Source organism: Carassius auratus, chromosome 6 (assembly GCF_003368295.1).
Source record: "Carassius auratus strain Wakin chromosome 6, ASM336829v1, whole genome shotgun sequence".
NCBI classification, from domain to species: Eukaryota; Metazoa; Chordata; class Actinopteri; order Cypriniformes; family Cyprinidae; genus Carassius; species Carassius auratus.
Genome location: NC_039248.1, coordinates 26,667,997 through 26,693,357, shown reverse-complemented (window position 1 = coordinate 26,693,357; position 25,361 = coordinate 26,667,997). Strand labels below are relative to the sequence as shown.

At 34.9% G+C, this 25,361-nt stretch overlaps 1 protein-coding gene across 4 annotated transcripts in view; it reads left to right on the top strand.

Moving 5' to 3' along the window:
* Positions 1-21,082, top strand: part of LOC113104862 (solute carrier family 12 member 5-like) — a 129,741-nt gene extending 108,659 nt beyond the window's left edge. For 3 of the 4 annotated variants that reach the window (XM_026266153.1, XM_026266149.1, XM_026266154.1), the window contains 22 exons: positions 1,065-1,119; positions 1,557-1,687; positions 5,641-5,888; positions 6,976-7,187; positions 8,386-8,553; positions 8,962-9,060; positions 9,327-9,384; positions 10,320-10,494; positions 10,649-10,767; positions 11,673-11,771; positions 11,858-11,977; positions 12,689-12,793; positions 13,524-13,692; positions 13,786-13,981; positions 16,289-16,458; positions 16,549-16,680; positions 17,387-17,494; positions 17,822-17,947; positions 18,970-19,187; positions 19,306-19,320; positions 19,415-19,548; positions 20,222-21,082. In XM_026266153.1, the coding sequence (XP_026121938.1) occupies positions 1,065-1,119; positions 1,557-1,687; positions 5,641-5,888; positions 6,976-7,187; positions 8,386-8,553; positions 8,962-9,060; positions 9,327-9,384; positions 10,320-10,494; positions 10,649-10,767; positions 11,673-11,771; positions 11,858-11,977; positions 12,689-12,793; positions 13,524-13,692; positions 13,786-13,981; positions 16,289-16,458; positions 16,549-16,680; positions 17,387-17,494; positions 17,822-17,947; positions 18,970-19,187; positions 19,306-19,320; positions 19,415-19,548; positions 20,222-20,313 (2,949 nt within the window). In that variant the 3' untranslated portion in view covers positions 20,314-21,082. The remainder of the gene's footprint in view (positions 1-1,064; positions 1,120-1,556; positions 1,688-5,640; positions 5,889-6,975; positions 7,188-8,385; positions 8,554-8,961; positions 9,061-9,326; positions 9,385-10,319; positions 10,495-10,648; positions 10,768-11,672; positions 11,772-11,857; positions 11,978-12,688; positions 12,794-13,523; positions 13,693-13,785; positions 13,982-16,288; positions 16,459-16,548; positions 16,681-17,386; positions 17,495-17,821; positions 17,948-18,969; positions 19,188-19,305; positions 19,321-19,414; positions 19,549-20,221) is intronic. The other variant, XM_026266152.1, reaches the window with a different exon arrangement.
* Positions 21,083-25,361: the final 4,279 nt, after the last annotated feature.

Here is a 25,361-nt window from a genome sequence, read left to right as displayed (position 1 = left end):
TGTGTGTGTGTGTGTGTGTGTGTGTGTGTGTGTGTGTGTGTGTGTGTGTGTGTGTGTGTGTGTGTGTGTGTATGTGTGTGTGTGGAAATGGACCAGATCTCACATGAGTCTCGGTTATAGTCAAGATAAAACACTTAGTCTCAATTAGTGTCTTGTCAAACCCATCAGAGAGAGAAAACTGCTGATCAAAGCCTAATGAACTAAAACACATGAATCCTCTCAGAATGTATTGTTCAAAGATTGCTTTTTCATAGCTCGTGGACTTTGTCTCAGATGTTTCTCCTGAGATTACTGGGGTGTTATTCTCAGAAGAAACATCTGGGCAGGAGACTTCAGAAGAAGTCCTTTTTAAGTTTTTGTGTAGGAGAAATAATTCACACGGTGGGTTGAAAATTATTTTGATTTGCACAGTTGTGTTTTCATGTGCATGCATCTGTCACGTCTCTTTGACAGTGACGTATGTGTTCACAATCAGCCACGAGATGTCTTGTGTGTTACAGGGATTTTAACACGGTTTAAAGGGTGTTTTTAAGCAAATAAGAAATGTAGAGTAGACTCTTTCTCTCTTTTTCTTTTGATCGAAACACATATTTGTTTCTGTCTGTATGTTGCATGTCACGTTCAAAAGAAGCATCAGTCTTGACAGCTCGCTCCCGTTCCTCCAAAATAAATGCATTTGCATTTCTGGAGACAGTTCAGTGCTGATTTAAAGACGGCTTTAATCTCCAGGACGTTTTACAATTACTTTGGCTCAGTGCAGCAATATAAAGAGACATCTCAGAGAAGGTTTCAAAAGAGATCAGATTTATTCTGGTACTTTCAGTTCTACTAAATTGCTTTAATCAAAGCGATCTGACACAGCTATAGATCTGCTTTCACAATCTCCTGCTTTGTATGATGTACTGCCGATATTCTAGAAACATATTGACATTTTTTGTTGTTAGTTAGTTGCTGTTAGTAGAAATTGAAGTATCATCCTGGCATTAATATGTATCTAATGCATTTCAAATGTGCTTATTCACCTAATCCTTGTTTTGTCTTTCCTTCTGTGTGTTTTCTCCCAGACGATGCTCACTGCCATCTCCATGAGTGCCATTGCCACAAACGGCGTCGTGCCAGGTAAGCAAGCCTTAACATGTGCATATGGGTCGTCTTGGCAACAAGAAGCGGTCACCGTAGCAACAACAACTCCGAGCAATGAGCAGACAGCAATATCCTCAAAGCTGTATTTATGTATTCATAATTGTCTGAGCGTGTCCTGTCCTAATGAAAGCCTCGATCTCATCTCCTGATTGGAGGAGAGCAGAGGTGAGGTGAAATTGCCAGGTTCGGTTCCCCGTCCGTTGTTCATCAGCAATAAGCTGCTATTATCTCAATAGTGCTAAAAGCCTTTCTCTATAAGCATGCTTAATATTTTCCAAGAAACAGGAGGTTGTAATTGTGGGTTGTATTGTGCTATTTTTATGAGCCGTCAACATCAGAATGCTTCTGTAGTATCCCAGCAGATCGTCACTTGTTCAAAGGCAAGCTTCCTAAAAGGGTTTTCTGTTTAACAGCTGGAGGCTCCTATTACATGATCTCTCGCTCTCTGGGCCCTGAGTTCGGTGGAGCTGTAGGCATCTGCTTCTACTTGGGCACCACCTATGCTGGAGCCATGTACATCCTGGGCTGCATCGAGATCCTGCTGGTGAGATCAACAACTTGCGTTTTATGTGTGTTGAATCACCGACTTAGTCACTAAGATACATTTTGCAATTCTTAGGCCACTTTTTCTCTTTGCACAGCTCTCATCAGCAAGTTTTAGCTTGGCACAGCAGTACATTTCATATTAAAAATGCACTTAGTGCCAAAACACTTTATGCATGTCTCATTTCAAGTCAGGTTGAGGGTTGTCACCCAACAAAATAATTCAAAAGAAAACAATGTGTAATTCTACTTCTTTTACAGTAGGTCATTTTGCAAAATAATATATGAAGCATCATAAAAAGCCCTCTAGCATAGCTGTCAAATCTAATTCATTCTTCTGCATATTAAAATACAATACAATTCAAGTGAATGGAAACCAAAACTTACTATCGCTCTAACAGGAACACATTTCTGGTTTGGTCATGATGAAAGGGTACTTGAACCTGAAAAAGGGTTCAGATTTTAAAATTTTGCAAGACTTCAGAAAACCTTTTAATAAAAAGCATAAGTTGTATGGACTACTATGATGCTTTTTGTCTTTTTGAGATCTGGTCACTGTATTATTTTATGGTGCATGGGCATTCAGCTAAAACTCTTATTGGGCCCTATCTTGCACCCAGCGCAATTGACTTTGTACACCGACGCATGTGTCATTCCTATTTTGCACCCGCGCAAAGCGCGCTTTTCCCTCCACAGAAGCACGTCGCTAAACTAGTGAATGAACTTGCGCTCCCTGGGCGGATCAGCGCAAAAAAAGAGGCGTGTTCCGGCGCAAACAATCCCTGGTGCTATTTTGCTGTTCCATTAAGCAATTGCGCCACTGACCAGAAAAAACCTAGTCTAAAGTCAGTGGCGCGTTGCGCGCTGTTCATTATGCTATTTTAAGGGCGCATGTTTGACCTTAATGTATATAGCGTGCACAACGCGCATACACTTTGCTCATATAATCTACACAGATTTTTATTAAGATTCATAAATTGTTACACTAAAAAAATATTAACACATGAGATGACGGAAATCATTGTGGTGTGTCACGAAGATGTGAAAAAATAGGCATAAATCTTGCTTACAAATTATTCAGGCTAATTGTAGTAATTAAGGATCAGACCTGTTTGCCCAATAGTGGCAATACATATATGTATATAAGGACATCTGACAAATTGGTTTGTCCGTCAAGAACCAGGAAAAAAAATCGATGAAACAATTGTGGCTATTTCCTCCCACGCCTGTTTAACCGACGCTATTTTGGGTGGGTTTCTCCCATCCCCATACAACACAACTTCTCTGTCTTTCACTGCTCTTACAAGAACATCAGTCTCCTCGGCTGTGAACCGCTCCTGGCGTGCGCCTGGTAAATACGCCATAATAATAGCAATCCATAATGGAACTTGCGCACCTGCTTTTAAAGGGAATGTTGGATGACGCTCTGATTGGTTTATTTCACGTTACGCCCAAACCACACCTATGAATAATGAAGCTACTTCAGGTCCACCCATTTTAGATTTGCGCCGGGCGCAAGAGCCATTTATCCCGCCGGGAAAATAGCAACAGCGCCGAGACCCGCCCACAAACTTACTTGCGCTTCGCGCTTTGACACTTGCGTTTCAGATCGTTTAAATAGGGCCCTTTAAGTCTAAATGGATTTGCAATGACATGAGGCTGAACTGAAATAATTTTATCAAAAGACTTTTGCTCTTTAAATGCACGCACACAACATCACTGGCAGCGAAGGACCCGTTCTAAACTGCCTTTAAAAATCAACTACATCAAGACATCACAGTAGTCAGGATGTTACGCAAAAACACTGAAATCATGTGTCTACATGCATTAAAAAAAAAGTTGATTTCATTTCTTCTTGTTCATCAGTCTTTCATTTTATCTCTCTCTCTCACGTCCTGCCTTCCTCACTCGTCTTAGAGCAAGTAATTAAGTAATTATGCAGACTCTGCGTTTAATTGCGGTGCTGATTAGTGCTAGCATGTGTTTCAACACTCATGTTCTCACTGATCATGTATTTCATATTGCATTGCTTCGGGGGCTTTAGTGTGTCTGGGTTATTTCTGTCTTCTGGGGGAACATAGGCTTAGCTCCCGTTGTCCATGCAAAATCTTCTCCACGCTCAGAGATATGCAGGTCCGAGATATGATGGTTTGAGCGAGAATTTTATCCAGCCTACGGTTCAGAAGGACACTAAGACGTCTATTTAAAGCGAGCCGTCACTTTGAGATTAAAGCCGTATTGTGTAACCCAGCAGATATTATAAAAATGAACAGGTCACCATAGCGACTAGCTGATCATCTGTGTGTGTTTCAGCAATTGAAAAGCACTTATTCGCTTCCCACATGCAGATCACAGTCTGTGAAAACCACTGAATCCTGAGAGAAGACTGGTTGATGAAAAATAATAATAATATAAATGATAAATATTTAAATATTTGAACTTTTTTAAAATATATATTTTTTTTAAGTAATAATATTATACAATATTTGTTTAATTGCATAACTTGGTGAATCTAATTAATCTAACCCTGATCATGTGTATATGTTTTAATACATTTTTAGGAAATTTTAAATGTTTTAATGTTTTAATTAAATTTAATGTTTTAATTTATTTTATTTATTTTTTTTTGCATATTTGAATTTAGAGATTATTGCGATTAGATGTTTTTATTTTATTATTTTATTATTTATGGATATGAAAATTATTTTTTCTTTTCACAAAATGAATACAGCAATATTTCAAAGAAAGGTCAATAGGAAGAGTTGTGTGATATGATGACAACGAGGATGAGTTATCCTTCGGTGTGTGTGTTTGTGTGTGTGTGCATGTGTATATATGTGTGTTATGGCAGATCAAGACTGGATGCATCAATCATTAAAAGAAATATGCATTTAAACTGAAAAGATAATCATAATTAAATAGAAAAACAACGTTTTTGCCATTTTCAATTGTGGTACAACTGTTGACAAATGGTGACGTTTTCCTACATAAACCTTTTCTTTTTTTTGTATAATTGAAGCTATTTCATGTAATAAAAACTTATTTGAAAAAAAAATCATGATAAGAACATAATGCATATCATAGATGCTTACGCATATTTTGATGAGCTTTTTTATAAAGTGGAATATAACAATATAACATATTGTTTTTGGAGTGATTTATGGCCCAGAAATAATCTTGACAGACTGCATAAGATTCCCAATAATTTCTCACTTTCATCCTTCTTATAATGGGGGAATATATGCAACAGATTAATGAAAGATGCCATGTATTGTGCTTAGAGCGGTAAGCGCATGCACCCAAAAGTTTATGGCATTGGATATAATTTAGGTCAGGTCTCTAATAAGAACTAATGGCAGTCCATTTGCATTATTAATACCACGCTTGACTAGTTCAATTAGTGCTTCTAGAACTGAACTCACACTAGTCTGTTTTACTCCCTATGTCACTCTAAATCTCACACATCTCTCATTATTTTATCCCTCTTTGTCTGTTTGCTATTCTTTGTTTTTTTTTGTAATTTTATGCTTATTTTTAGATTCACCTTGTTTGTTTGATGAGGTTTGTTTTTATCATTAGTACATACTTTTTTCTGATATTCTGACCTTTAACACTCCCCCATTATATTTGACTGTTCAGATTTTGTTGTAAACAAGTAAATAACACAAAACAATAAAACAATTACCTTTTAAGTCTCCGTAAGCAAGTTTGTTGGAAAGATTAACGCCAAACTTAGTCCTTTTGGGTATTTTTTGGATTGAAATGATTATCTGAATCAGTTTTTGTCAGAAAAGCACAGTTACAGTATATAAACATGAAAGACTAAGTCCTTAAAGTCTGAGGAAAATTATTTTATCACAGAATATTGATTGGCAGACCTAAACATTTTTGTTCTTTTTGATTCCCTTTTATCCTTTGATCCTCCTTCCTCTTCATTTTCTCCTCCTATCTCAGGTGTACATCGTACCACAAGCGGCTGTTTTTAAGATGGAGGGTCTGGAGGGAGCCGAGGCCGAAGCAGCCATGCTGAACAACATGCGTGTTTACGGCACACTGGTGCTCAGCTTCATGGCCATTGTGGTGTTTGTAGGAGTAAAGTATGTGAACAAACTGGCTCTGCTCTTCCTCGCCTGTGTCATCTGCTCGATCCTCGCCGTCTATGCTGGAGTGATCAAAACCGCCTTCGATCCTCCGATCTTCCCGTATGTGCCTCAAATACTACAATCACATATATCAGATATATCTAATGGGGGTCGACCAAGTATTGGCCTGGCCGATTATCGGCACCGATATTAAGAAGTTTTATGTTTATCGGTATCTGTCATTTTCTAAACTGATTTGCAGATAAAATTTAAAAGCATATCAAGAACATTATTGCCAGAGCCTTTGTTATTCTTAATTTTGACATTATTTAAAATTTTTACACCAGGCAAAAATATCGGTTCAAAATATCGGTTGTCAGTAGGGCTGCACAATGGAATAAAAACAAGTCATTATGTGTTGTATTTTGTGGGACAAAAGGTTTTTAAATGCTTCTCATGTTGCTTTTTTCAAATGCACATTATAAGTGACACAAATTTGCCATGTAAAGGCTTGTTGGAATACAGAAACAGGTTCAGATGGAAGAGCATTTACTACACAGAGCTGTAGTTGATTGACATGTTACGTAAACTGCTTGAAATTTACATTACATTAACTTTTATGCATTTAACAGACACTTTTATCCAAAGCAACTTACAGCGCATTCAGGATACTATATATATATATATATATATATGTTCCCTGGGATATGAACCCATGACATTTTGCTGTGTTAACACAGTGCTCTACCACTGAGCCACAGGAACATCCTCCAAATTATGCTTTCATAATCACAGAAAGAATTCATCGATTTCATAATCGCACAATTAAAGCGATTGTGCAGTTATGAAAACACTTTTAAGTAGCTTGTCAGTAAATTACAACTTCATTGTTAATTTCAAGCTACAGCTGTATCCCTTCTAGCCACAACACTGGAAAGACATGCATTACCTTTCTTCTGTGGAGCATATTGGGAGTTTCAGTGTGAGAGCGCCCTCTGGCTTTTGGATGGAGATTTACTACTGATCACAGGACCGTGCTTCTCTGAAAGATATGCATGACAATCTCCTTCGTTTAATCATGCAGCCCTAGCCATCTACTTGACCTGTAATATTCCACACTGTCCCTGAAAAACACTAAAACGCTAATATCTAATTGAAGCTGTTTTTTGTCCTTTATTAATTATTTAGTTTGAAATTATTTCCACAGAATGTGTGTGCTGGGAAACCGGACTCTGGTTTGGAAAGGCTTCGATGTGTGTGCGAAGGTCATCGAGACAGAAAACGCCACGGTCACCACCAAACTCTGGCGGATCTTCTGCGACTCTGAGTTCCTGAATGCCACCTGCGACAGCTATTTCGCCAACAACAACATCACAGAAATACAGGGAATCCCCGGAGTTATGAGTGGCATACTGCGCGGTAAATACAGCCATATCATAAACTTGCTTTTGGTGTTAATAAGATGTTTTTTTGTTTTTTTTTTAAATAAATAAATAAATGAACACTTTATGCTGCAAGAATGTATTGCAAATAGATTAAAAGTGACATTTATAATGTTACAAATGAAAATTTAAATAATATATTTTTTTTTCTATTCATCAAAGAATCAACTGTTTTAAAAATTCACAATAACAAATGTTTCTTAAACCACAGATCAGCATATTAGAATGATTTCTGAAGGAAATTTAGCTTTGATCACAGAAATAAACAAAACATTTAAAAATGTTTCCAAATAGAGACTAGTTATTTTAAATGATAAGCATTGCTGGTTTTTATAAAAATGAGCCATACAACAAAAATACATATTTTCAAATAAATAATTTTTTATGTTTTTAGAATATATATATATATATATATATATATATATATATATATATATATATATATATATATATATATATATATTCTAAAAACATACAAAATATATTAAAATGCCAATATATAAAATGCCAAAAATCTATTTATGCAGATTTAATTTCTACTGAAGTATTTTTGGTCATTTTTGAATTTTGTCAAAAATATATTAATACATGTATTTTTTTTAAAGCATTTAAGCATATATTTTGCCCTCCATATATTTCAGTCCTAGAAAACACATAACACATATGTCTTTTAGTTGCCTATAACAAGTATGAACATATAACACATTTAAATAAAAATAAACCATGAATAGAGCCAAACTTAGACTACTGTGAGACTATGTTTTTTTTTGTACCCCTGAAATAAATAGAAAAATATTTTGGTTTATGGAAATTTTTAATTAAAAAAATATATTTAATTGAGCTTCACTGTTTACATCATATATTTAGCATATATATATATATTCTGGCTAGAAAGAAAAAAAAACATATATATATTGGATGATGAGACTTCTTTCAAAAACAATACAAATCTCACTGACCCAAAACTTTTGAACACTAGTGAACCAACATAAGACATTCACTTTTGTATCATGATTTTAAAATAAAGTATTTTTTTCTCTGTGTCTATTTATCGTTGTTTTTCATATTGCTCATATTTAGTGTTAATGTTCTGAACAAGCCTCTAACACTGATGATAAATAAATGTACGCTTTGCTCATATTCTCTTCCTTTGTTTCCTTGTTTCTCTCTTCTAGAGAATCTCTTTGGGAATTATTTGGATAAGGGTTCTTTCATTGAGAAAGTGGGATTATCCGCCGCAGTCGAACCTGATTCCATACCGACCAACACCAACCGTTATGTGCTTGCGGACATCACCAGCTTCTTCACCATGCTGGTGGGCATCTACTTCCCCTCTGTGACAGGTAGAGTCTTCTCCTGACAGCCCTGATCTCATCCATCATTTATGATTATGAAAATTGACCTTGTGTATCAGAATGCATAAGAATATTCTACGCTCTTGAAATAAAGGGGGGTTTCATAGCGATGTAACAAAAGAACCATTTTCCTGAGGAAACTTCCTTTTTAGAACCATTTTTAAAAAGCTTTTTTTCCACTACACATTTTTTTGCAATGGAAAGGTTTAAAGAATGTTTAAATGGAACTTTAGATTCCAATAACGAATGTTTTTGTTTAAAAGTTTATTTTTAAAAAAGTGTGGATTTTCCATATTTTAAGTCATCAAAGCTATGAAATCGCCCAAGTGGAAGTACAGGAATGATGTTAGTTAGCAAACATTGTAGCCTTTCTATGATCTGTCTTGTTTTGAACAGGTATCATGGCTGGATCGAACCGATCTGGTGATTTGCAGGATGCCCAGAAGTCCATTCCCATCGGCACCATCCTGGCCATCACCACCACCTCCATCATCTGTATCCTCTCATAGAGAAACACACACAGTCGGATACAACACCCTCCTGCGATACAGTTTATGATATTAGTGATCAAATACCACTTGACTCATTTTAGGGTTTAATCAAATCAGTTTGCTAAAAGTCTCTGGCAGTATTCATCTTATTACAATTTAATCCTGTGTAGTTGTTGGTAAGTTTTTGAAGCAATTCATTGGAATGAACTGTCCAAATTACCCGAAAAGAAAAAGAAAGAAAAAACAGTATTCTTTAACTGAAGTATTCAGACATGTCCAGCGTGATTCTGTTTGGTTCCTGCATCGAGGGAACGGTGCTGAGAGATAAGTATGTCATGTGTTTAAAATATCTCTTGTCACATGATTTAGTTCAAGAAAACAAAAAAAAATAGCATTTAAAAGTTTAGGGTTTGTGAGATTATGAGTGTGTTTAAAAAGGAGTTTCTTATTCTCACCAAGGCTGAATTTTGTTTAAGCAGAAATGCAATAAAAACTGTGAAATATTGTTACAGTTTAAGTAACTGTTTTAACTTGAATATATTTTAACCCTTTAACTGTCCCCACTTCCCGTATACGGGACGCCTACATTTACTTCACTATATTAGAATTAAATCTAATCTAATCATGACAAACTATATATCGTTGGAAAGGTCTAAGACCCCCAAATATATATTTTACCAATGTTTTTTGTTAAAAATTATGTAGTAATAGATTCATTTATGACAAACGTGCACCCTCAAAAATCTACATTATAACAGGAGTTCTGACTTCTTCATTGCATCTTCTCTATCACATTTTAGAAATCAGACATTGCATTACCATGTAAATGGTACATCAATATCATGTTACAAAATGTTTTCATTCATGAATTATACAAATTTTAGTTTGGATTGTGCACTATAAAGTCTATGTTCAAAATTGTGAGTGACAGTTAATAAAATGTAATTTATTCCTGTGTTCAAACCTTAATTTCCAGCATCATTACACCAGTCTTCAGTGTCACATGATCTTCAGAAATCATTCTAATATAGTGATTCACTGCTCAAGAATACGAATGTTGAAAACAGTTTTGGTGCCTAATATTTTTCTGGAAACTGTGATATACTTTTATTTTTAGATGAACAGAAAGTTCAAAAGAACAGCGTTTATTTGAAATAGAATATGTCTTTACTGTCATTTGATCAATTAAATGCATCTTTGCTGAATAAAACCCCAAACTATTGAGCAGTTCAATAGTTATTTGTGTATGTTTGTGTGTTTCAGGTTTGGTGAGGCGGTCAGGGGGAATCTGGTGATCGGGACACTGGCGTGGCCTTCACCCTGGGTCATCGTCATCGGTTCTTTCTTCTCCACCTGCGGTGCAGGGCTTCAGAGTTTGACAGGTGCTCCGCGTCTCCTGCAGGCCATCGCTCGAGACGGCATCGTGCCGTTCCTCAGGGTGAGCGTGCACACATGATGTTTAGTGTTTAGCCTTTGACTTTTCAGCGTAAAGTCAGATTCACATTGCAGCTAACTCTGGCCAAGAGCTGCCAGCACTGACCTTGTGTTTAGCTATTCATGGGCATTTATGTGTGTGTGTGTGTGTGTTTCAGGTGTTTGGTCATGGCAAAGCAAACGGGGAGCCCACCTGGGCGTTGCTCCTGACCGCATGCATCTGTGAGAGTGGAATTCTCATCGCTTCTCTGGATAACGTCGCTCCGATTCTCTCCATGTAAGAGACGATACGGATATACAACATACAACAAGTGTTTACACATTTATATCACACATAAAAATTACTGAATGTCATTGCTTTAGATAATACAGTTTATAAATTAAGTAGCATTCATCTGTTGTTGTTGTTATCTGAAATGAAAACTATTCAAAAAATGTTTTTGTCAGCTGAAGTAAAGCTAAAATAAAATAAAAATGTAAAATATTACAGAAAATTAGAGAAATTGAGAAATTAGAAATGTTGCCATGTCAGATTACTGGAATGAAATATGTTAAAGGATTAAAATTACTAAAAAGAAGACTAAAATAAAAATAAATTAAAGATAAATCGAAATACTTAAAAAAGACACACACACATAACAAAATAACTGAAATGTAATAAACTAAAATTCAAATGAAAACTGTTAATATAAATATTAATTATTAATGTAATTATGTTATATAAATTGTATTTTTGTTATATTATATACAATAGATATATTTATATTCATATATTATATAAACAAATTATATTTTAAAAAATTATTTAAAAAAACAATTAATAGAAAATGGAAAATTAATTAATTTTAAATAGTATTAAATATTATTTAAATAATACTTAAATAACAATGTTTAATTTAAATTCAGTTAGATTTTTAGTAGTTCAAGGTTTAGTTTTAGTAAAAAATATTAATGTATTAACTATCAACATGATCCACTAAACAAAAAAATAAAAATACTGTCTTCGTTTAGCTTGAAAACTGTTTTTGGGTCATTGTGGTTTTCAATAAATGCTATTTAATTCTATATTGTTGTACTATTATTGTTGTACATTTTAAGTGTGGTTTAAGGGTTGAAACATTTGAGCCATAATCCTGGGTTTTTCTCAACATTGTTGTGTTTGTTTCTCTCGTGCGGCTGCAGGTTTTTCCTCATGTGCTACATGTTTGTGAATCTGGCCTGTGCTGTTCAGACTCTGCTCAGAACGCCCAACTGGAGACCGCGATTCAAGTTCTACCACTGGTGAGCTCCAGAACACCATGCCTTGGCATTTGCTGTGGCTTCCCTCGTATTTGTACACTAACATGTCCCTTCCTGTTTTCCAACAGGACTCTATCCTTCCTTGGCATGAGCCTCTGTCTCTCGCTCATGTTCATCTGTTCTTGGTATTACGCCATCGTTGCAATGGGAATCGCCGGCTGTATCTACAAGTATATTGAGTTTCGAGGGTAAGTGGATTGTGACCCGGAGTCAGGAGAGACCAAGAGATGGATTAGAAATGAGTTTCAGGCGTTTGACCTGTCAGGATTTTCAGATCCCTTGTAATCCAGCCGGCCAAGAACAGCTGAAATCTGCTCCAGGATTTGATTAGTTTAGTGCTTTTCCTTTGGAAACACTTCCAGAGTCAAAGCGAACAGTGACCCGCATCCGTCGCCGGAAATTAAAGACAAGGAAAAAATTGGAGGCAGGATTATGGATCTGTGTGTGCGGATTTGAATTCTTACTGCATACTGCACCGTACATACTGCACACTTACCAACAGAAGCAATATTAATAGCAGCATGCATATGTCATCCTCATCATTTTATACAAATCTGAATCAAAATGCAAGGTCAAAATGCACATTGTGTGCATTGCATTGTGGGATACAGTACCTAGTGCATGTACTAGTCCATCAAGGTTTTGCACGCAAGCCAAAAAAGTGTATGCAAAATAATAGACACATACACTGCACTAACGGAAAAAAAAATGAATTATTTTGTTGTATTTAAAACACAGATGCATGCTGACTTAGCATGGATTTCAACAGATCTAATAATAAGTAATAAATAATGTAATGTGCAGCCAATGTAAACCATATATATATATATATATATATATACATACTATATACAAGATGTGAAAAAGATGTGTGTGTACTTGTGTGTCTGTGCTGACAGGGCAGAAAAGGAATGGGGTGATGGAATAAGAGGTCTGTCTCTCAGTGCGGCCCGCTTCGCCCTCATGAGGTTGGAAGAGGGACCACCGCACACCAAGAACTGGAGGTAAAAAAAAAAAAAGTATAGATCAATTTATATAAATTATAATAATACTATTATATAAATTCTGTAAGCACAATTGTATCATTTATATATTTTTATTAATAGTTTTTTCATCAATAGATAAAGGCTGTAATTAAATTAAATTAAATTAAATTAAAAACTTAAAAAAATTAAATAAATAAATAAAACTTAAATGGAAATGCTTCCTTGTCAGCTTACTGGAATAAAATATTTTGAAGAATATGTCGGACTAAAATGAAAAAATTAATTGACCAATTAAATCAGAATATAAAACTGTTAATACACCTATTAATTAACAATTAATATAATTACATAAAATATATTTAATTAAATTTTTATGTGTGATTGTGTCTATTATGTAATTTACATATTCATATTATATGATTATACTTATGTAATATGTAAAAAAAAAAATTGATATTGTATTTTATACAAATAATTAATGTAACCTTATTTTAAACATGTATGTGTTTTTGTGTATTTTTATTTGTATAAATATATTTATATATCTTTTTTTATTTAATATTAAATTATTTAGATTTTTATGTTTTAACATAAATATATGTGTGTGTGTGTGTGTGTGTGTGTGTGTGTGTGTGTGTGTGTGTGTGTGTGTGTGTGTGTGCTGGATTTTAAAAAATACACTATTTATGTTACTTGTCTAATTACGCATGTGTAAATGTAAAATTCTGATTCTTTTCTCTATTCTCAGACCTCAGATATTAGTCCTGGTCAGCATGGACTCTGAGCTGAATGTGGAGCAGCCGCGTTTGCTGTCTCTGACCAGTCAGCTGAAGGCTGGGAAGGGTCTGACCATCGTGGGCACAGCGCTGGAGGGAACCTACCTGGAAAACCATCCTCAAGGACAGCAGGCCGAACAGGTGACATTCACACAAAGTGAACTACCTGCTTAGACAGCATACATACTGATTTGTGTTCTAATGTATTTCCCCACGTTGTTCTGTGTCTCAAAGTCTCTGAGGAAGCTCATGGAGGCAGAGAAGGTGAAGGGTTTCTGTCAGGTGGTCATTTCTTCTAACATGAGGGATGCCACGTCACATTTGGTCCAGGCCGGAGGGTTGGGAGGTCTTCAACACAACACGGTTCTGGCCTCCTGGCCGCGCAACTGGAAACAAGCCGAGGATCATCAGAGCTGGAGGAACTTCATCGGTGAGAGACAGAAGCACAGTTTCTTAGATAAAGGGTCTGTTTTGGCATTTATAATTCCATGAAGTGCTTTTAGCAACCATTGAACCTTTACTGTCCTTCAATGGTTCTTTACAGTGGAAAAGGGTTCTGTAGATTTAAAAAAAAGTCACTACACTCTTAAAAAATAAGGTTTTGTCTTGTGTGCAGTGATATATATATATATATATATAGTTCAGTGGTATCCTGAGTTTTAATCCGGACTCGAGGACCTTTCCCTCTCTTCTGTCACTTCTAAACTGTCCTGTACTAATAAAGTAAACAAAACAGAAAATATATCTGAAAAAAAAGTTTCAAAAGGTGGTTTTCACAGCAATGTCATAGAAGAACCTTTTTTTGGTTCCCCAAAGAACCTTTTAGTGAAGTTAAACAGTTAACATAACCATTTTTATGTAAGCTTGTTTCTGCAATCCCTTACGAAAAATGTGTGTTATTAGTATACTTCTTTTAAAAAAAAAAAAATAGGAAAGTATGCTTTTAGTTTACTTTTATGTACTCCTCAGAAATATACTTAAAATAACATACTTACAAAAAGTTTAAATATATTTGAGCTATACTCCTAGAATCTGTGTTTTTATTATTATACGGTAGAGGGCGCTAGTACACATCTTCTGTACAGAATTTCCAAAAAAACACAAGTGAAGAAGAAAAAAGGAACACCAGATACTAACACATGTAATCTGACATGAAACAGCATCAAAACTGTAACGTTATGGAATAAAATGTCGACTGATGAAGAGATAATAATTACGGTCAAGCTTTGGGGTGTTGATGGACTCCATCTACATTTTGATTATCATTCTGAAACCAATTCATAGTCTTTTTCAGCTTTTTGTTCAAAATCTTATTTTTATTTTTTATGAAACTTACCCACATTAAACTGTTTAAAAAAGAATGCATGACCCTAGAATACACAAGTACACAAATTTACAAGTAGATACCGTTATCTTTCTTTGGATGTTTTGTATGCTCAGATAACAAAATATATACAAATTAAAAGCTAAATAAGGACATAGTAGTATACTTAAAGCATGATGTAAAGTTAAAGTTTTAAAGTATAAAAAAGTTTTTGCAGTACAAACTACAAACATAGAGGTAAGCTAGTTGTGTACTCAAAGTTTGCTACTGTTTGGTAAGGGATGGGGAAAATAAAAAGATTTTGTCATTTTTATCTCAGTCAGTATGTAAGATTTAGCAAACGCACTGGCCTGCGCTGCGACAGCTGTTAAACTCATTGCATCGTATGTGTTGGTGCGAGTCTGTTCTGTGTTATCACAGCTAAACTCTGAAGCTCTGAAGGAGCCAGACTGAGCCGGTGCAGCTTCACGTCTCACACCACAGATGTTCACTTGTGAATTTTAAGAAGAAACCAGCCGATGGTATAATTCATTTGATTTGGAATGGAGTCAAAATTAGTTACAGGAATAGACAGTGCTGCTGAATACAGGTGTTTAATTATCAGCTGATCCTTCTGGAGCATTGATTCTGTGTAGATACAGTCTGTTAAGGATGGTTAAAAATCTTAAATCTCAATATGAATGAATGTGGGTTACATTTGACAATATAATGACTTCTACTAAAAATTCAACCAGAATAGTATCAAAACTAAATGATAATGCTCTTTTTTTAATAATCCAGTAAATAAAATATAAATAAAAAACAATTAGCTAATATATTTACATATATCTATTGTTATGTATTTTTCATGCACATGATATGTGTGTGTGTGTGTGTGTACATATATATACCATTCAAAAGTAAAATTTTGGATCATTTTGTAACATTTTTGGATTCGTTTATTTTATTTTTTTAAGAAGTGTCTTATGCTTATCAGAGCTGTGTTTGTTTGTTAAAAATACCATAAAAACTGTATTATTGTGAAATATTATTACAATTTTAAATAGCAAATTACTATTTAAATATATTGTAAAATGTAATTTATTCCTGTGATCAAAAGCAGAATTTTCAGCATCATTACTCCAGTCTTCAGTCTCACATGATCCTTCAGAAATCCTGATTTTTTAAAACCTGCGATACTTTTTTATAAAGATCATTTAAAATATGGAGAAAAAAAATGACAATCTAATGTTTTATTTGTTTATTTTTGGAACTTAAATGCACCAAATGTGAAGACGATTCTCAAAAATTATGCATGAAAAAAATTAATAAGCATGACATCAGAGCCACATCATTAAACAGAAGTCTCAATTTAGTAAAAAAATAATGCATCCATGAGCGTAAATAATAAATATAAACATGTTTACATTACAGAGCTGGTAAGAGAAACCACTGCTGCCAGTAAAGCCCTGCTGGTGCCCAAAAACATCTCGGCCTTCCCGTCAAACGGAGAGCGTTTCACAGAGGGTCACATTGACGTCTGGTGGATCGTTCATGATGGAGGCATGCTGATGCTGCTGCCCTTCCTCCTCCGCCAGCACAAGGTACGCGCTTTATCTCTTCATTTCTGTCAGAATTATGTTATAGTTAAGTCACTGCAGCTCGTGTTGACATCTGTGGATGATGTTCTGTAGGTTTGGAGGAAGTGCAAGATGCGCATCTTCACTGTGGCCCAGATGGACGATAACAGCATCCAGATGAAGAAGGACCTGACCACCTTCCTGTATCACCTGCGCATAGACGCCGCAGTGGAGGTGGTGGAGATGGTAATGCACCTGCTCACTGTCATACTAGTGCTTATGTTCAAAAGCATCTCCGAGAGAAACAGGATGATGTTTAAGTTGAAAAGTTGAAAACCTTATAGGGGTTGTGCCAACGGAAGGTGAGCAGATCAATATCAGAAATTAACTGTGGAGGTATATTTCATATTTAAATAAATATTTAAAAAGCTGGGGCAGTAAATGATGCTGTAGTAAACATGTATAACTTCCATCCTTCCTGGATGCAAATAATATTTGCCATAAATGCTCAAATTATTACATTATTTATTTTTTTCAGTTAAAATTGTATCTAAATATTTTTCCAAAAAGTTACTAAAAAATAATATTAATTTGGATGGGCATATATGTGTGTGTATTATATCATACATAAACAAATACACATATATATAATATATAAATATATAACAGAAATTACAAATAATGTCATACAATAAATGTCAAAATCATTTGCAATTACTTTTGTTGTCATTTTTATTATTTATAAAAATATATATATTTTATTTATGGTTGCATTTTCAGAAAAAGTTGCTCCAGATAATCAGCTATTCCTTAGTAAACTGTAGACTACAGTATATTTCTACAGTTTTTTCTCACTGTTTCTTAACTTTACAGTTCCGTGAGCAACTCTTAACTTCAGTAAGAATTATTGAAAACTGCAGTGTATATATGCATCTCTCTGCTGTATCTTCAGCATGACAGTGATATCTCAGCGTACACATATGAGAAGACCCTGATGATGGAGCAGAGATCTCAGATCCTGAAGCAGATCAACCTCACCAAGACTGAGCGTGAACGTGAGGTACATCTCCATCCTCAAACATGCACTGTCAAACTCGATTTATGATCATGCTACTTGTGCATCAAAGTACTGTTGAAACTACTGTTAAAAGCTTCGAAAGATTAAACTTAGCAGTATTTGATTTTTTTGGCTGGATACTTTTCATCCAACTTCAGTATGCATCCGTACTTCATGGGAAATATATTTAACACAATAATAGTATACATCACAGGATACAACTACAGCTGAACTCCAAGGCTGCATGTTGAGCCTCATTATGCATGACATCACTGCATGTGGGCGGGGCCTCTTCTCTCATTAATATTCTCATCATTCCTCTCCCTTCAGATCCAGAGCATCACTGACAGCTCTCGTGGGTCGATCCGCCGTAAAAACCCGGCGGCTGTCACGACTCAGCTGAGTGTGACCGAGGAACCAGCGGCCAGCAGCAAAGAGGAGAAACCAGAAGAGGAGGTACATTGTTTCAGACAATTCTGTGCCTTTAATAATCATGTCTTCAGATATCACAGAAACAAATGAATGGCTTTACAGTTTTCAGTTTACATGTCAATAACAGCCACATCGCTTGTGTTGAACATGCTGTGATCTCAGCGTGACTGACTGTCTGATATCAGTGTTTTTGTGATGCCTTTCAGAGTAATAGACACAGCAGAATTCATCTCTCTCTCTCTCTCTCTCTCTCTCTTTTAAAAGTTATTCATTTTAACGATTTTTAGTCATAAGAAATGCCATTTTAATAATTTAATTTGTATGAATTATTTATTTATATATATATATATATATATATATATATATATATATTATGAAAATAATTATAATAAAACAACTAGCAATGGTAAATTATCAAATTATTTATTTTAAATTTATTTCATATTTTAATGAGAATAAATGTCATTTCAGTTTTATATTTAACTTGTCTTTTAATTTAATTCTAAAAGTAAAAGTCATTAAATTATTATATATGTAATATAATTAATTATAAATATAATTAAAATGTTTTTAATTCTATATTTATTCATTAATTTAATAATGATTCAATTTATTTTATTTGTATAGCGCTTTTTACAATACAAATCATTGCAACTTTACAGAAAATTTTGTTTCTACAATATTTAGAATAAATGCCAAAAGATTTATTAATTAATATTATTCATTATGAAACAATGTCAGTTTCATTGTGTTTGTCACAAATAGAATGAAATACAATGAAAGCAATAATGAACGTCAATACATAAAAATATTTTTCATTATAAAGCAGTCGTTTTCATTGTGATCGGAGTCTCATTTGTTATTATTGTTGTGATTATTTAACTGTATTGTTTATTTTTATTTCATAATAATTTATGATTTTTTATTATTTAAATATTCCTTTGTTTATTTGTTTTAATCTCTTTCTGATCATTAACGTTTTCTTTTCCTCCTCTTTTGCCCTTACATTCTCCATATGTGCGTATGTGCCGGTCCTGCCCTCTCAGTCTGTCCCTGTGTCCCCATCCCAACAGGAACAGCTCATTCATGACAAGAGTACCAACCCGCCGACCCCGGCCACACCGCAGTCCCCCAGCGCAGATGCCGAGACCCCCAGCACAGCCGTTCAGATGACATGGACCGAAGCCAAGTGTGATGGAGAGCAGGCCAAACCTATAGGAGCCACGACAACAGAGGCCATCAAAGACCTCTTCAACATGAAACCGTGAGTGCAGCATGCACCAAACAATCACTTGATTTAAAAATGTATTTGCAAAGGTTTGAATTTAGGTTTAGTTTTGCATTGCACACATTTACACTCATCTTTCTTTCTTTCTCAACAGTGAGTGGGAAAATCTGTGAGTATCTGACAGTGATGCATTGCACACATTCACACTCACTGATGTTGATGAATGTTTATGAGCGTATGGTTGATGATGGTTTTGTTTTCAGAAACCAGTCCAACCTGAGGCGCATGCACACTGCACTCAGACTCAACGAAGTCATTATTAAGAAATCCCAGGAGGCCAGACTAGTCCTGCTCAACATGCCCGGACCGCCCAAGAACAGGAGCGCCGAGGAGAACTGTATCCTGATCATTTTTTTGTGTTACACTGTCTCGAAAATTATTATGGCTTTCATTATTTTTTAATCCAGTTTGGTGTAATAGTTTGACATTTTTTTGGTAGACCAAAAAAATATTGAGGCAAGCAAGAATTTAAAATGGCTTTTGATTTTAAATGGTCACATCGAGTCCATTGCATTATGGGAAACTATGCAAATACACCACTGTTCAAAAGTTAATTTAATGAAAGAAATTAGTGCTTTTAACTGGAAAGGAAACTTTCTATTATGAATAAATGCTGTGCCTTTGCACTTTCTGTTCATCAAAGAATCCTGAACGTAAAAATGTATCTCAGTGTCCACACAAATGTTAAGCGACACGATGTTTTCAACACTACTAAAATATAACAATATGTTTCTTATATGCAGCAAAACATATAAGAATTTGTTCAGATTTGACTCAGAGTACAATTTACAGTATATTCAAACAGAAAACAGCTATTTGAAATCATAATACTTCACAATATTACTCTTTTTAATGTATTTTTGATCAAATAAATGCAGCCTTGGCTCGTATGATGCATAATTTTTACATACTGTTCACCATATAGTACATATTGTAAAAGTAGTGTGAGTAGTACTGTATGTCTGTTTCATATCTCCTACAGCTCTGATTTCCTTGACTCTATCAATCAGACATGGAATTCATGGAGGTTTTAACCGAAGGTCTCAACCGGGTCCTCCTCGTGCGTGGTGGAGGCCGTGAGGTCATCACCATCTACTCTTAAGAAACTAGTCGACGTCATCCCACCCCATTTGTCCTCTTTCCCCAGTGTGGCCCAAGCAATATCCCAGAATTCCCTTCAATCAACCAGCTTCAGAAAATGCCGTTCTACTGGTCTGCCAAACTCTCACTGGCCAAACATCGCTCTTGGCGTTACTCTCGTTCATGATGGACGTGATCCACACTTTACTGTTCAATGAAGTGCATTGTTGATGTCAGTGAGTATTTGTTCAATGCCCTTCCTACATCATCTGTCAATCACCACTCCCACCCAATCAGGAGAAGCGGGTGGGTTGGGCTTGATTTGTTTTCACCTATTTGTTTCGAGGAAGAGGATTCAGAAACAAATGTGCAAAGTCAAGGAATCGGCGTTCAAAACTACACCAGAGATGAAATACTTCTGCTCTGGTAAAGGCTGACAACCTCTGGAAAAGATTTCCATGGGTTGAACTCGATCCTTTCGGTCTGAAGATTGGTCAAATGTGAATTAATTATAACTTAATACTATAATGTGAAATGTGAAGTTTAAAGTCAACATGAAATGAAACTTAGAATGATTTACTTTCGTCAACGATCGGTGCATGTTATTCAGGAGAAAAAACATAGTTAAATCAAAACATGAAATTAGCTCAACTCTCTATATCATATCTCTTCTGCATTTTTTGCTCATCTTCCTGAATGCTTGCATTACGGAAGCAAAATGGTTTGCAAACGGCATTTCACGTTGACTTTAAGCGGGTTCCTCTGCACAGAGATCTGTTGTTGTGTATTTGTTTTGTCAAATCATCCTCCTCCATGTTTTTATTCGTTCCTAGCTATCCCCCTGCCAAATACATCACAATATGTGCCAAAAAAACAAGGCTGGCAGGGTGTGCGACTTGTTGTTTGACAGCAAAGCAGCGAGTGATAGTCTATCGGTGCAACCGACACTGTAATTAGCGAAAGAACAAGCTTGAAAAAAGTAAGTCATGTAAATAGTGTATAAGGCATTATTTATTAAATATCAGTGTAGTATTTTTATTGTGAAGTTACTGAGGATTCTGGTGAAGAAACGCTGTTGTCTTACAGGGTCAGGGTGTTTTGGGTGGCTAAAGGCTTCACTATGGCGGCTTGAAGTGTACTACGGTACCAAACCTCCCCTCCCAAACAAGCACTGAACCTGCACTGACAGCCACTGTGTAACAAATGATTTAATGATTCTGTGGATTCATTAAATGAATGTGTGTGTGTGTGTGTGTGTGTGTGCTTGCATGAGTGAATGAGCGAGCTGCATCCTTGAGCAAACGAAAGTTGCCCATGTCTTTCTTTTTTCCCATTTTGCCATAAAGAAAACCTCTATGTTTGTTGCTTTTACAGACAAATCTCTATGAATTAGCTATATCATTGACAAAATCTATATTATATTACACCAGAAATGTCACAGAGCTATATATAGAGCATTATGGTATCTGATTGTATTGCCAAATTTAGATTTCACTCGTGCCATGTGAAAGAAAATGTGAATTGTCAATAGAAACTAAACTTGATAACAATTTCACTTTAAATGCAAATGCTGCACTCACCTCAAGAGTTTCTGACTTTGAAACTTGATTTCTTTAACTTCATATCAAAGTTGGAATTTATATAAAAGCACCGAAAATCACAGCGGTTTAACAGTTTAAGCTACAGTTCAACCTGCAAGCTTTCAATCATCATTTCTGGGTTCATAAACAGCTCTGAATAGACTCTCGGTTGTCTTTTTGTAATTACGGTAATTGTGACGTGACGTGAATGCAGCATTAGATTGAGTTGTTATAAAGCATTATGGAAAACTGAACTCTATGCAGCGCGACTGTAACGCATTAGCAAAATCACAAAATGAGATTGAAGATGCAAAATTAACCCAAGATTGTTAAGAAAATGAAGTTTTGATCATAGAAAAGAAGATCAGAAAGTGTAGGCTATTTTTTAGAGCGTAATTAAAGTTTATTTGTATATCGCTTTTTACGATACAAATCATTGCCAAGCAACTTTACAGAAAATTAGAGTAATGTAGACCTATGTGAAATTGGGAAATCATATATTCATTGCATTATTTATTTTTGTAGAGATATAGGATATTTTATAGTCTTTTTTTTAGCAGAAATACCAACAACTGCATATACATTAATATATATATATATATATATATATATATATATATATATATATATATATATATATTAATGTATAAATATAAATACAAATAAAAATAAATATAAATACAAATATATGGATAAATATAAATAAATAAATAAATATAACTTCTCACTGGTAAGAAAATATATACAGTAGTTTATGAAGATATCACAGATTATTTTATGTTTAAACATGGGAAACCTCTCATAAGATGAATGCTGCTGCTAGTGTATGAATAGATATGGACTGTACGTGTACATAAAGCGAAAGATTAAATATTTAAAGTTATATTTACGAGGGGAGAGGCTGGCGCTAAGATTGCATATCAGTTCTGGCGTTTGCATCGAAAACGACTTCAGCCTTATGTAATCAGCTTTATCATGTTTTATTTAGTTTATTTTCTATTAAAAGTGATAACTTAAAGTGACGACAATGTTCACTGAATCTGAACAAAACGCAAAACGTGCATCAAAACGCGACATAGTTTTTTTAACATAATACTGCCTGCGTAGACTGAGCCTCTGATGACGTTTCGACAATTCGTTCACTCAACGATGTTTTTAACAAACCACTTACGATACGCTTCGTTTGCATGATGTGTGTTGGAAAATTAGATTTTCGTAATGTGAAAAGAGCAGTTTCTGGAAAAATGTCAAGGCAGCTTATTCAGATTGTTGTCGCGACTTAACGGCAAAATGTTCTTACGTGTAAACTTAGAGTAGCAGGATACTGTGTGTTGTTGATTTGGGTTTTGTACATAATATCGCTCTTGGGATACTGTAGCTACAGGGTCGTTGTTCTCTGATGTGTTTGATAGGATGCTTTTAGTACACAATGAAAAAATAAACATTTTGGTTTTCAACGGTAACGTGCAATATTGATTTCCATGGGAAATGGTACGTATGACGTAATTTTAGTTGCTAGTTCGTACACAAGTCTGCTTCTCGTAGAGTTCATCGGTACGTTTCGTATGCTAGAGTGTGCGTCACATCTGTTTTATGGTGGCTGAGATAGAAATGCACTTTATTCGAGTTAACATTATTAACGTCTATGGTGACAGTGACGATTGAGTTGCCAGAATCATGAGCATGCCAGATCCATTTCAGCGTTGATGCCTCTAGCGGCGAGAGTGTGTACTGCATCGGCCGCTCGGCCAAGTTATCGCAGACTGGACAGTTTTGTTTGCTGCGTTAAAATACTACCTGAAGATTGATTTTATTATGCTGTAAAACAAAACAAAAAATTGTGTGCTTGCTGTTTATTTGGCATGAATTTCTAGCATTTCTTGTAATTATTGATGAAAAGAGTACACGTAGATGTATAAAAAAAAGAAAAGAAAAAGAAGATATATTTCTAATACGAATCACTGAGTTGATGTGGTAACATCTCCATTCCTCCTACTTTTCACTCCCTACGTCATTCCGAACCTACAAGCACTGTTTCGATGTGATCACCGTATAAAAAGACTATAAACAAGCGCTTCCACTGCTGGGCTTGGCTCTATTCAAACTGACAGTGGACACATTCACAATCTTTTTCTTTTCTTCAGTATCTCACGATGAATACCTGGCTTGTGTGTAGCAAAAAAAAAAAATGGTGTATTCTTTCGCCAAGGAATATCGAGGCGTTCGATACATCTCAGAAACAAAAAAAGGGCTCTGAATAACTTGGTTCTGACCCATGACATTGGATGTTTTCCAAAAAAATATAAATAAAAATGGGAATCTCACTTCATTTTATTAATTCTAAACTCTCTGAAACTGAAGGTTGCTTGCTGTATTTTAGGTTCTCGCTGTATGAAAAATTATTGATGTTTTCTACAGGTTCTTCAAATCAGATAACTTTTGGTTTCTACATTTTTTAAGCACCTAAATATAGTTTAAAAAGGCATTAGACTGTCAGTCCTTTATTTTTTAGTTAACTCCAATGATATTTACCTCTGAAGACACCTTTTCTTGACATTCCAGTATCTTTAGTAAAATAAACTGAAAAAATAAAAACAGTACACCTCTTAATGCACGTGAACCATGTGAAAGTCCAAATGTTGAAATCTGAATCAAATCCATCTGAAGCAGTTGAAATAGAGCCAGGACCTGGGTCCGTTGTCCTGTTCAACGCATGCACATTATCCTGAACAAGCTGATATATAAATATATATAAATATTTAAATGTTTTGTGATATACAGTATTACGTTCAAGCAAGTTTATTTCAGTTATTTAATTGTAAATGTGTTATTTTTACCAGATGTTTGGTGTTCTTGTTGTGCACAATGGTTTCTTTGGATCCACTATCTTAGTGTGAATGGATATTGATTGGTTGAAGGGGTCTGTTTTTACTATAGGTAGTTTATAGCCAAGACAATGACCATTTTACTTTTAATATATAGTTAATATATTTAAAGAACTGATTACCAAAGTTATTTATGTTAACCTGGGTATGCGTTTAGTCTATTGCAAACTGTCATTCTGAATGAAATAAAAAGAAACTTGAGGGGGTTGTTTTGTTTAGCAGTAAAATAATTTACATTTTGTACATATGCCTTAAATACACAATATATTATATATACATTTAATCATTTATATTACGACAAATCTAATGATTAATTCTAGGGCCAATTTCAAACACTCAAATTAAGCCGAAAGGACTAAAAATATTCACTAAAATATAAAATTTCAGTGTTGCTCACATATAATTTGACTGCCTAAAAATACAATCAATTTAATTATTATTAATTAAATCCCTACTACTATGACTAGAAAAGCAGATTGGATGGATTATCGCTTTATTACAGCACAACTGCAAGTTGGATATGGCTGAACAAAAAACAATCTAAGACGACTTTAAGGAAAATGTATGAACAAAATCCCATTTTGTCTTGGCTTTGCTTCTTTGAA